Source organism: Physeter macrocephalus, chromosome 8 (genome assembly GCF_002837175.3).
Source record: "Physeter macrocephalus isolate SW-GA chromosome 8, ASM283717v5, whole genome shotgun sequence".
Classification (NCBI taxonomy): Eukaryota; Metazoa; Chordata; class Mammalia; order Artiodactyla; family Physeteridae; genus Physeter; species Physeter macrocephalus.
The window spans coordinates 110157317-110170215 of NC_041221.1; the positions used below are offsets into that span (position 1 = coordinate 110157317).

The window sequence follows — 12899 nt, forward strand, 5'->3', positions numbered from 1 at the left end:
CTCAACTACTCACTTCCTTGGCTGCCTCTACTATCAGGACTGAAAGGCTGTATTTCACTTTGTGCCGGAGTTCTCGACCATGAAACTTAAGTGAAAGTTGGCCAGGAAGGATTTTGAGAAATCTTTGGCTTTCCTTTTAAGGGGGGACAGATGTGGAACTCTGATACAATGTCGGGTCTGGTATCAGCCCTTTCACAAGCTTGCGACAACTGTAAGGATGTTAGAAACATGCCATGGATAGTGGAGTAGAAAGGTATGAGGGCATCACTGAGCAACTGAACCAACACCTATAATAAACTTTGGGTTTCATGTTATTTGAAAAAATTTAATTTCTGCTTAAGTCCCTCATTGTTTTCTGTTACACAGCCAAACACATTCCTAAGTGATACACTTCCCCAAAGAGGGCTTCTCTGAATCATGTTTTGCACCCCTGTATTTATTTGTAAGTCTGATATATAAACTGCTGTACTATTATGCTCACTATAAAACGTATTAAGGACAGAAGTCGTTAGAGAGAAAAAAACCTAAGTAGCAATTCTAATACTTCTTCCTGCATACCAATGGATCATCTCATACAGCCTGGATGTGTAACCCCTTTTAAAGCTCTGAAAGTCTGGCTTCGTTTATTCTGTAATCACTTGGAATTGTTTGATCTCAAGCAATAAAAACTTAAAGAAATGGGGATTTAAAGAAGAACATAAGGGAGCTCATAAGATTCACAGAAGAGCTATACCAGGCCTCAGGAAGACAGGAATCAGGATAGGTCAAATTTGTAAACAATTCCCATCACCATCTGTACTTGTGTTTCTACTCCAGATTTAATATTCGTGAGAAATAATCCATTGGCCTGGCTTGGGTCATATCCTGTGGTCAGGATGCAGTCCTATAATTAACTGCCCTTCCAGAAGCATATGGAGTCAGGGAAGGCAGTTCCCCAAGAGATGATCAGTAGACAAAAACATATGGCTGGATAAGGAGTCTCTTAAATTTTACACAAAATCACCACTTTTAGAACAGTGCTATGGAATAAAGTCAGAATCACCAATCCAATTTAGTTTCTTGAAAAAAATGTTTATATCAAGGTGCTAAAGCATAGGTAACTTTAGAACTCCAATTAAAATAATATTCTTAAGTCTACACAATAAGCAAATCTAAAGCTTAAACTCCAGGACTTTCCATATGCTAACAAACTAGTAATTGATTAAACAATTCAATTACAATAATTGAGTAGAAGAATATGATCTACAGAGTGAAGTCAGAAAGAGAAAAACAAATATATATTAATGCATATATGTGGAATCTAGAAAAATGGTATAGATGATCTTATACGCAAAGCACAAAGAGAGACACAGACATAGAGATCAAACACAGGGATACCACGAGGGAAGCGGGGGTGGGATGAACTGGGAGATTGGGATTGACATATACACACTACTATGTGTAAAACAGATAACTAATGAGATCCTACTGTATAGCACAGGGAACTCTACTTGGTGCTCTGTGGAGACCTAAATGGGAAGGGAATCCAAAAATGAGGGGATATATGTATACGTGTGGCTGATTCACTTTGCTGTACAGCAGAAACTGACACAGTAGTGTAGAGCAACTATACTCCAAGTAAAAAGAAAAAAAAGAATATGATCTATAGACTGCCTGTTCATAGACCTCCATAAGGATTTAACCACTTTCTTCTGGTTTTAGGCTCACCCTACACTTCCACTCCCCGTTTTATTCTCTTTATCTCCTCTGCTGGCATTAATTAGTTCATAAGCAAAAGCTAGAAAAGTCAGTTTGAAATTTATTTAACTTAAAAGATGAACAAAATGTGTACTTCAAATCTTATTAAACTCATTTATCCGAAACATGTTTACACAGAGGACAAACAGATATAGGATTTCAAGTAACTTATGGTAGAGTCCACTGTCCATTTAAAAATATGATTCTTTCTTTCACAAAAACTCTGCATTAAAAGGCAAAAAGAAAAAATTTCTTTTATACTGCCTAGGAGCTGGATACATACTTCTGATGTAAATTTATTTCATTGTCAACTCTGATGCTGAAGCTGGGAGGCACAAATGTTCATAGTTCAGTTAAATGATGCAAACAGAAAGCTGTTTCTCTCAGATACAAATGAGAAACCTCCATTCATGTCTCTTACAGTAGTACCACATCCTCGATTCTCATACCAGGTCACTTCTTCTTCTTTCCTTTCCCTTTTTTACTTCCCTCTCCTTGCTGAAGACTTTGGTCACCACCTCCTGTTTTTTGTGTCCTTGTTTTCAGTTTAGGTATCATTTCTGCAGCATACAACATTACTGACTTACCTAGGAACAAGAAGTTAGGCTTAGTGTATAATCTGAGAAATAAGACGTAAAAGGTCATTAACTTGAAAATCATAAAGTTTAAGAAATCATCACCACATCAAGAAAATAAGAATTTAAAAAGAAAAACTCAAATGACTATGAAGACAATGATTTGCTCAAGCGGGGACCTTTCCTGGAGAAAACGTAGTAAGAACAATGCTGAAATATTTAAATGAACAAAATAAAAATTTAGAACACTTTATTTGAAATAAAAAATATGATCTTGGTCCTAGGAATTGACTGGAAGATCAAAGGAAAATATATCTAAACATAACAAGCTGGAAACAGAGTCAGGATATCATTGTAACTTAAGCTAGGAAGCACAGGCCCTCTAAGTCTTACAGCAAACGCCCATGTCATTAAGCTACATAATATGTCACTCACACGCCCAAATGATTTATGCCCACGTGCCCCCTGCTCTGGACACCAACCACCTCCTCCAGCTCCAGTGACTGCTTTCAACACACCAGCCGCTCATCTCTGTTCTTTTTACTTTCTTACTGTTTTCTTACTGGAAACAGGAAGCAACATCTTTTCAACTGTAATTTTTACTTCTATGTTATTAACTAGTCAAAGCAAAAGGTTTTTTTTTGTTTTTTGTTTTTGTCTTTTGACTTGTAAGAAGTAGTGTAGGAAGATGCTAAAGAAAAGAAAAAATACACTGAATATACTACCTGTCATTCCCAAGTCAGACCCTTAAGTTTCTAGAAATATCTACCAATCCTGACAGGTTTTGGTAGATATTAATAACCAAATAATTATGTTAGAATAATAACCAGTTATTTTAATTCAATTAAAAACAATTCAGTTGTCAGTTTGGGGTTACTGTGTCAAGAAATAAATTAACAGCTCCATTTAAAAAACCTAGAACATATTTTTTACAAATAAAAAATTCAGAAAAGTAAAGAATTACATGTAAATAAATACTCATCTTCCCAATACACCGAGTTAATATATTGGAATACTGAAGTTTGTTTTGTTTGGTTCTCATTGTTTTTTAAGAAATAAAACACCAGAGCTAATGCTACAATCTACTCTGACCATCACACCCCTGACCACACTCCTCACCCCCTACTCGCCATTAGGTTAACTACTACCTTAACACTTGGTGTTTTCTTCCAGTCCGTTTCAAAAATGTTTATATATATGTCAATAAGCAATACTACATATACATCAATCAATAAACAGTAATATTTTGTATTTAAATGTATACCTAAGTGGCACCACACTATGCATATCTCTTGCATTTTTCACTCAATATGGATTTTTTTTAATTTTTAAAATTATTTATTTTGGCCACCCCACGCAGCTTGTGCGATCTTAGTGCCCTGACTGGGGATTGAACCCCGGGCCCCTGGCAGTGAGAGAGCACAGAGTCCTAACCACTGGACTGCCAGGGAATTCCCTAAATATGGCTTTTTATTTTTTTATTTAATAAATTTATTTATTTTATTTATTTATTTTTTGGCAGCGTTGGGTCTTTGTTGCTGCATGTGGGCTTTCTCTAGTTGCGGTTAGCGGGGGCTACTCTTTGTTGCGGTGCACGGGCTTCTCATCGCGGTGGCTTCTATTGTTGCGGAGCACGGGCTCTAGGCGCACAGGCTACAGTAGTTGTGGCATGTGGGCTCAGTAGTTGTAGCTCGCGGGCTCTAGAGCACAGGCTCAGTAGTGTGGTACACAGGCTTAGCTCCTCCACGGCATGTGGGATCTTCCCGGGCCAGGGCTTGAACCCATGTCCTCTGCATTGGCAGGCGGATTCTTAACCACTGCGCCACCAGGGAAGCCCTCAATATGGCTTTTTAAATTTATTGATAGCAATGAATAACAGACCTCAAGGGTCTCTAGGATCTGAAATAGCAGTAATGTATGACCATTTAATAATTTCACATTCTTAACCTGGGAACAATGATGGGACTTCCAGAGGTTTATAAAATGTTCACGCAACAATTTTTTTTTTTTTGGAGAAATAATTAGTAGGTTTCATCACATTCTAAAAGGTCCTTAACTTAAAAGAAGTTAAAAGCACTGTTTACCTCTCTGCATCAGCAGTAGCCCTTTTTCTAAATTAATCTATAGAATGCAAATTATGTTTTTGACCTGTCAAAAGGTCAGTTTTAGAACATTTTTGGCAGTGTAGAGGAGTAACCTATCCCAAACTTATTTCAGTCATTAAAAAAAGCTTACGTGATGGGAACTGTACAAGACAGAGACTGCCATCTTCCTGTTTGAGCTGGACCCGGACTCTGCCCCTGTACTGAAGATCACGATTCCATTCTCTAGAGTACATTTTATTTTTCTAACATAAAGAGATAAATAAAAACAGGCTTTAAGAAAATTATGTCAATGAGATGAGTATGGAAAATAGTGAACAAAGAACCATATCATACCTCAAGAAATACATTAAGTCCAACTGCTGAGCATACATCTTGAATCTCTGTAGCTGTAGGATTTTCAACAGCCTGAAAAGTTAAAAACAAAAACACTAAATAGCTCAGCTTTAAGTGGATATTGCTACATTGTTGTATAAATCATTTCAAATACTTTGATCAAAACATATACCAAAATCCTAGGTTTCCTTTTATTTTTATTTTTTACTAGGTACAGTTGTTTCGATTGTAATTTTTAAATTCCTGGGACTCACACTGATTCATACTTGTGTATCCACCTCGCTTCCAAGAGAACATAAACTTCACACGGTTAATACTGGTTAAACAACTATTACAGATGCAACCATTTCCTCCCTCCCTCCTTTCTTTCTTTCTGTCTGTATTTACTCTTTAGTTTCCATACTCAGCAAATTATAAGGTATAACAACCTTATATTCAGAATAGACAAAGCTTAGTATGGCTAATGGAGATTCCATTGCTTAATGTGGAGAAGTGTTTGTCCTGATCACCAAGTACCCTTTCTGGCTCCTCCAGAAGCCCTCAGAATTCTGTAGTCATTAATGGTACACTTTGATGGACACATCTGTCTATTAAATAAATATATGCTAGGAACTGTCTTTGCCACAAGGGTCTTTTTTTCAAGTAGTCTACATAATACAGATGCAACCACTTTAGAAAACTGTTTGGCAGTATCTACTAAAGTTAAATATATGCTTTTATGGCCATGCAATTCCACTGCTATAGGTATGTATCAAGGAAAAATACAAAATAGACAATCTCAAGAATGTTCACAGTAGCACTATTTTTAATAGCCCCAAACTAGAAACAACCCAACTATCCATCAATAGTAGGCTGGATTGTGGTATATACACACAATGCAGTAGTACAGAGCAGTGGCTTTCAGCAAGCTAATTTTGCCCCCTGACATTCAGCAATGCTAGGAGACATTTTTGATCATTACAACTAGGGTGGGGTAGGGCACTGGCTTCTGATGGGTAGAAGGCAAGATGCCGCTAAACCCCCCATAGCACAGCACAGCACAGCCTCTGCAACCATGAATCATCTGGCTCAAAACGCTGGTGGTGCTGCTGTTGGGAAACCCTACAACAGAGCAATGAGATTCAACAAACTACACTCACAAATGCAGGGTATAAGCACTCATAAGCTGAAACCTCTTAAGCTTCATGTTCATTGAAATCAGACAGACATAAAAGTACATAGTGTGTAATGCCACTGAAACAAAATAAGAAACAACCAACAGTAATCTATGGTATCGGAAGTCAGGGCAGGGGTCATCCTTTGTAGTGAGTGTATGTGGAGGGAACAGAGACTGGGAAGGGACATAAAGGAATCTTCCTGAGTGCTGGTAACGTGTTCTTTTTAAAATTTGGGTGCTTGGGTGTACTCATTTTATGAAATTTAATCAAAATAAACACTTAAGATTTATGTATATTTCCGTATGTATGCTATAAATCAATAAAGCTAAAAACAATTCAATCATTCTCCAAATTATCTTGAGAACTTGCTTCCAGAGGCCTCTGTCAATGTGGCTTGATGTTAGGCATTATTCTGCATCAGTGCTTTGGCGTCTTCTCTTTTACCCTGTAGCAGCAAAGTAGACTTTCCTCTACACATTTAAGCAGTAAAATGAGAGATATTAAATAACACAAAGATAATGTACTGCTTCAGGCCAAGTTCCTTAAATCCATCATCAGATTACAAAATGTAAATTAATCTTAAAAAAAACAGGATATAACATTAATTTTGAAAATGAAAAGCTACAAAGGCCTCCGTCACTTGGCACTAGGCACTTTCTAAACTTAAGCCACCAGGCCAATTAAGAATTCGGGTTTTTCTACTGAAACAGCACAAGGGAGAAATCATCTCTTTTAAAAAGTATTAATTTTAAAGTAACTTTACCCCTCTCAAAAAGAAGACGATGACGATGATAATGGACATAAAACTGTATAACTCAACATATCTAAATTTTCTGCAAGTCTTGTTTAAAAACTCAGCTGCATTCTGTATATCATATTGTACAATGCCATAATTCTGGTTTCCTTTATTAAGGGAAAGAGTGTCATAACCTTAAGTTTAAAAAAACAAAAACGTGCAAACCCTACAACGCTCCATCCCAAACTTCTTTCAAACACACGCTCATGAAGAACCACTTAAAAAATTCTTTCAGTTATGAATCAGTGCCCTCCTGCATCACCATTATAACGAAAGCACCCCAATTGTTGGCTGCCGTTCTCCTCATGCCCCAAACAATGCAGTAAAGTAAAAGAAGCCTTTGTGGCCCTGACAATACAACCTCCCCAGGCCCTCAAACACAGAAGTATCAGCCCGCTTACCTTACTTATGGGGATTCGCCGCCCCTCCGCTATGGTCTTCTTGTTATTTAAATAAGCAGGATAGATACAAATGAACCTGCCACAGGAAAAGCCCAGCTGGATCACTAGAGAAATATTTCCAAAAATTCATTCATTCTTTCATCATCATCATCAGGATTGCCGGTACACCTATACTATTATGTGCTTAACTTTTTTTCTTTAAATTGCCCCCCCTCTACTTAAAAAGCGAACTTTAACTTACTACCTTAGATGGAAAAAAACATCACTTGCTAGAGGGAGGGAGGGAGGGAGGAAGTAACGCCGTAACTGGTCAGTTAGATACAGGTGCCTGTCAAAAGCTTCTGAGAGCGGGGGCCTGCTCTCATAGAAACTACGGAATCAGAAGTATTAAAGGATTGAAAGAACTCAAACGAGCCTTTCCGAACGTACCGACAACTGAAAGAACAGATTTTTCACACTGTGATTACTTAACGTCATGTCCACGTAGCACCCAAAGTCCTCTGTCTCACGTACAGGTAAACAGTGAGCTAGGTAAAGTTGGGATCTAGGGACCTGCGAACAGCCCTGGCGGAGCCGGCCTCAGGGAGGAACGGACGCCGGAGGACAGGCCCGGAGCCCGGGGCTGGGGCTGAGCTCCCCCGGCGAGCCTTCCTCAGGGATGGGGAAGGCTGTGCAACACCCGCGGGCTCGCCGCAAGGTCCCTCCTCTCTCCGGACTCACCTGTCCTGGTCGGCCGGGGACCGCGCTGCGGCGCAAGCCATCTTCACCCAGACCCCAGGCCAAACCTGCAGGGAAAAACGCGGCCTGAATTCAGCTCGGAGATTTCCCAGACCACCCCATTTCCGGCGGATGTCCTGCCCACCGAAGCGCCTATGCGTCCGCCGCTTTTCACCGTCGGTTTGTTCCAGCACCTGTCGCTCGGCGTCAGGATCTCTAGTTTCTGACGTGGCGTCGAAACCTCTCGCGAGAGGGTCCACGAACGCTACTAATTCCTTCGCTTCTCAAGATCTCGCCAAAAGCAGCCTTTGGGGCGTTTGCTCTGGCACTAAAATTGGCCTAGGCGTTCACGCGCTTTCTTGACTAATTTGACACTGCGTTTGGATGGTGCTAACTTCTCTCGTCCTTAGTTAGAGTAGGGCTCCACACCGCGGGTGATCTGTGAGTTCCAAGCAAGTTGTTAGAGTAGGCAAGAAAATACCCTTTATGTTTAATCTTTAACCGCTCCTGGGCCCTGCAGCTTGCTTTCAACTTGGCAAAAATGGAACTAGCAAAGTTACTAAGCCCTGTATTTCACTGTGCTGTATGTTAGAAATTTGACTATACATTTTCAAAACCTTTACCCTAAAATTCACTGTATTTTTACATACCTTAGGTTAATTGCAAAGCACTGTTTGAGCATCCCATTCTTTAAACACAACTTTATTCGTATTTTCGCAGCGTCCGTTTATTCAGAAAGCCGGACAAGGTAAAATAGGTATTTCCTTCTAAAACTGAAAAAACAAAAAAACAAACAAAAAAATCTGCCCAAAGTCTTGAGTCTCCTCGAGGCTGGGTAATTTTCGCCATTCAACGTTAAGGATGGCTGAGCATAAATACCCAGCTGGTCGGACTGGAAGCCCCTGATTTTTCTCCATCCCCTCAGTTCCTGTCTCTCAATCTTCCTTGTACTAGTGTCTTACTTTGGTGGATTAGTTTGGTGCTTATGTATATAAATGTCTTACTTCTTTCTAAAGTGCACAAGATTCCTGTAAAAAGAGCTTCATGCAATGACCAAACCAAACCAGTTTCTACAGAACTCTGAGAATTTGCCCTAGGATAACTGTCACGGGGGAATTCCAGAGCACAACGTGGTGTTTATGAGTAAGATTTGTCTACATTCCATCGTCAGCCTCTGTTGGATTCGTATCTATTGATATATCTTGGTGTAGGAGGGTAGACTGTAAGTAAAATTTCTTTTAGTGAACCTGTTTCATTACAAATCCTTTAAGGTGTTTGAACACAAGCAGCACTGCTTTGGTACTCTTACGGGGAAGTGTTACACCAAATACCAAAGTGGAGGACAGGTGTTCTTCCACTTCTAGAGGAATAGAGTGCAACTTCTGGACACCAAGAACTCCTGACAGTATGGTCCCCACTTAGGCACCACCAAGATTCTGGCTGGTGTCTGATGGAGAGCACTGTTTTGGTAGATCTGGTTGGTTTGAAAAGACATAACATGAGAACATTTACTGAGCTGAAGACTCAAGATTGAAAAGACTCAGTACTAAAAGATAGGGCTGTGGAAACAAACACACACGGACTTAAGCTAGTAAAACTGCTTTATTTCAAGGATAAAAACAAAACTCTAAAAACACCAAGGTAGGAAATAAAAGTAATCTATAGGAGAAAAGAACTCAGACTGACTGTTGAACTTCTCAGACACAGTAAACATTAGAAGTTAAGAGTTGCCTCTCACTGTTGCAGCCTCTCGCGTTGCGGAGCACAGGCTCCGGACGCGCAGGCCCAGCGGCCATGGCTCACGGGCCCAGCCGCTCCGCGGCATGCGGGATCCTCCCGGACCGGGGCACGAACCCGCGTCCCCTGCATCGGCAGGCGGACTCCCAACCACTGCGCCACCAGGGAAGCCCAGAAGTTAAGAGTTTTGAAGAAAATGAACTGTGACTGAAGTTGTGACCCAAATTATCCTTTGTTTGAGGGCAAAAGAAAAACAATTTTAAACAAGCAAGGATTTAGAAAGTATATTCCCAACTTAGCTTTTCTGGGAAAAAAACAAACAAACAAAACTATTTAAGGACATACTCCAGCCAAGCCAAATTATATTAACATAAAGATTTGAAGAAAGTGTTTCCTCTATGCTATATAGGGAAAACAGTGGTGAACACATATCTAATATATAAGTGAATTCAAATAATTATTAATAATGTGATGGTGAAGATAACTGCAATTGTTAAAAAAAGATTCTGAAAATTAAAAACAAGTGAATCTGTTACTACTGGAACAGAGATTTTGCAAAGAACTTAGATTTCAACTGAAATAGTGTATGTCCCTCTAAAATCATTACCTGCTGCATCACCAGGGTTTTCATAGGACCTTGACTTCTTACCATTTTTTCTGCCTTCTCTTTCCTTTTGTCTTCCTGTCTCTGTTCCTCAACCCCCCCATTCCTGGGTACTCCAAGAACCCCAAGTTCTTGCCTCTCTTAAGCACACCTATGAGATTTTCTCGAATCCTCCTCCTACTCAAACTCCAGGCTTGGCTTTACAGATCCCAAACCCACCAAAGGTCCTCAGCTAAAGAAAAGGACCTTTGAGAATTTTACCTTAACAAGAGCCACCCCTTCTGGAAGGAAGTTGTGGTTTTAAATAATAACTCTCCTTTTGTTTTGTATAGATGAAGTCATCTGTCAAAGACTGACAGTGTCACTGGTTCCATGGTTTTTGTCAGTATCCCTTTGTGTTTGTAATTTTGTTTCAGACACTTGATGCTCTATCATTTGATGTTTAAAGAAAGTCATAACTGATGTTCACCTTCTTTTCATTATGTTTGATGTCTTTTATCCAGAATTATACTTTGACATAAATTTACCTTTACTGTTTTCTTTGCATTTGCCTGTGCAAAAGTGGTTGTGCTTTTAGTTTTATACATTCTGGATCATTTTTTAAATTAATTAATTTTTATTTTTTTGGCTGTGTTGGGTCTTTGTTGCTGCGCGCGGGCTTTCTTTAGGTGCAGCAAGTAGGGGCTACTCTTTGTTGCGGTGCGTGGGCTTCTTATTTGGGGTGGCTTCTCTTGTTGTGGAGCACGGGCTGTAGCTGTGCAGCCTTCAGTAGTTGCAGCACAGGGCCTCAGTAGTTGTGGCACTCGGGCCCTAGAGTGCATGGGCTTCAGTAGTTGTGGCTCGCGGGCTCTAGAGCGCAGGCTCAGTAGTTGTGGCGCACGGGCTTAGTTGCTCCATGGCATGTGGGATCTTCCCAGACCAGGGACCGAACCCGTGTCCCCTGCATTGGCAGCTGGATTCTTAACCACTGTGCCACCAGGGAAGTCCCCATTCTGGATCATTTTAAATGTGTATTTTACTAATGGTGTATAATTGGAGGATATTTTTTTTTACTTGACTCCAACCTGAGAGTGGTTATTTTACCATATATGCTCAATCCACTCATTATTTGCTATTACTGTGTCATTTTATGCTTCTTTGTGGCTAATTCTCCGGCTCCCATTTTCTCCATTCTTTGATATCTTGTTCAAGTATTCTTAGTTATCTTTGACTAATGATTTGGATGGAAATTTTTCTTTCTTTTTAACATTGGGGTTACCACTAAATAAAAAAATTGAATTTTTATTTTTCCAAGTTAAAAGTATAATAGCATCTTTTGACACTGCCTACTTAAGATTAGAAATTTAGCATGCTTTTATGTCTTCTCTCCCTCATTTCCCAGTTTGGGTTGGAATAATCTGGAATTTAAGATTAAAATTATTAAGCATTTCATCTTTTCAGTTTTGAGTTACATGGACATTCACAAGGAGATTCATTATCAGATTAACCACAATTATTTACACGTTTATTCAAGTTTAAAGGTTTTATTGCTCAAACCATTTTCTTAATAGTTTCCCATTTATTTTAATTGCTTGGGCAGCAAGAATACTATCGTAGAGGTATGTCATGGATTCTGGTTTCCCAGTGCTTTAGAAATGCCCCTCATAGATTTGGAGAATTCATGTCTTATGCATCCTGCTTCCTCAACGGAGAAACCAAACAACCGAGCGTTCCCAGACTCTACAGGCATGTGACAGAGCTTCCGCCAATCGTGTCCACCCAAGCAAGACTTCAATCCAGAAGTGAGCAGTGTGAGGGAGCAAGTGCTGCACAGAATCTTAATTTATGGGGAGGGTGGTGTCAGAGGGTTCCAGAGATTAGGGGCAACAACTTGTTCTTTTTGAAGCAGTCCCACAGTATGGTTTGGGTATTATTTCCACTGTGGTTTCCAAGTCTGATTTTCTGGCCCTCATACAGCTCCTGTGAGCCACCTAAGACTCCTTAAATGAATGTCTTGTCTTTCAGAGAAGGTCTTGTTGTTAATAACTATAATAAGAATCCCAAATGATACAAGTATTCCAGATAAATTAAATGCTAGTTTGGCTGGTTTCAGAATTCTTAGGTAATATTTCCATTTGCTTCCAAATGCTGTATATATTGTTCCATTGCTTTATTTTCCTTTTCTGGCATTTGGTATTGCAGAGAAGAAATCTGATGCCAACCTATTTTTTTTTTTTTTTTGGTAGGCAGCCTATTCCTCTCTCCCCACAGATGATTTTAGAAAGCTTTCTCTGTATTAAAAAAACAAAAAACCTCACGAAGATGTGTCTAAAGAGTTTTCTGTTAGTTTCAAGTTACTTCAGGAACAAAGTGGGTTTAGAAGTTCATAAATGCCCCAAACGCAAGGAAAAGTAGAACTAGGCCCCAGAATCAGCAGGGACTGAGGTAACACCAGGAGCTAGTGACTCTTGTCTGTCTCTCACTAGCTTTCTATTGCCTCCCTCCCATATCTGTTCCTTCTCTCTCTAGTGACCGACTTTCTCTTAGTTTTAGCTTCACGGTGCCAATCACTGTGACCTCCGCCTTAACTCTACACGATCTTTCAGTTCCAGCACTCAATCACCAACCAGAAATTTCCTTTGACTCTTATTTAAAGTTGGCCCAGTCTTTTTTTTTTTTGACAAGCCTCACAAGTCTTTGGTCACTGGTCAGTTAATGATGAGTCTCCCCTGGGTCAGGCATCTGCCTCTGGTGCAAA

At 39.7% G+C, this 12899-nt stretch overlaps 1 protein-coding gene across 1 annotated transcript; it reads right to left on the reverse strand.

The window, feature by feature from the left end:
• Nucleotides 1-1826: 1826 nt before the first annotated feature.
• On the reverse strand, nucleotides 1827-7982 carry SRP19 (signal recognition particle 19). Its single transcript, XM_007110873.4, has 5 exons — nucleotides 7825-7982; nucleotides 7105-7180; nucleotides 4751-4822; nucleotides 4548-4659; nucleotides 1827-2324 (listed from the first exon to the last, which is right to left on the reverse strand). Exons 1-5 carry the CDS (start codon nucleotides 7863-7865, stop codon nucleotides 2191-2193), a joined length of 435 nt encoding a protein of 144 aa, XP_007110935.1. The 5' UTR covers nucleotides 7866-7982; the 3' UTR covers nucleotides 1827-2190.
• Between the last annotated feature and the right edge of the window lie 4917 nt (nucleotides 7983-12899).

Bases quoted from the DNA above. Each gene is read 5' to 3' on its own strand.
- SRP19 (XM_007110873.4), bottom strand. From the start codon at position 7,865: ATGGCTTGCGCCGCAGCGCGGTCCCCGGCCGACCAGGACAG. The intron at 7,181-7,824 runs GTGAGTCCGGAG...TTCCTGTGGCAG, and splicing joins TCCCCGGCCGACCAGGACAG to GTTCATTTGTATCTATCCTG. The intron at 4,660-4,750 runs GTATGATATGGT...TCTTTATGTTAG, and splicing joins GACTTAATGTATTTCTTGAG to AAAAATAAAATGTACTCTAG.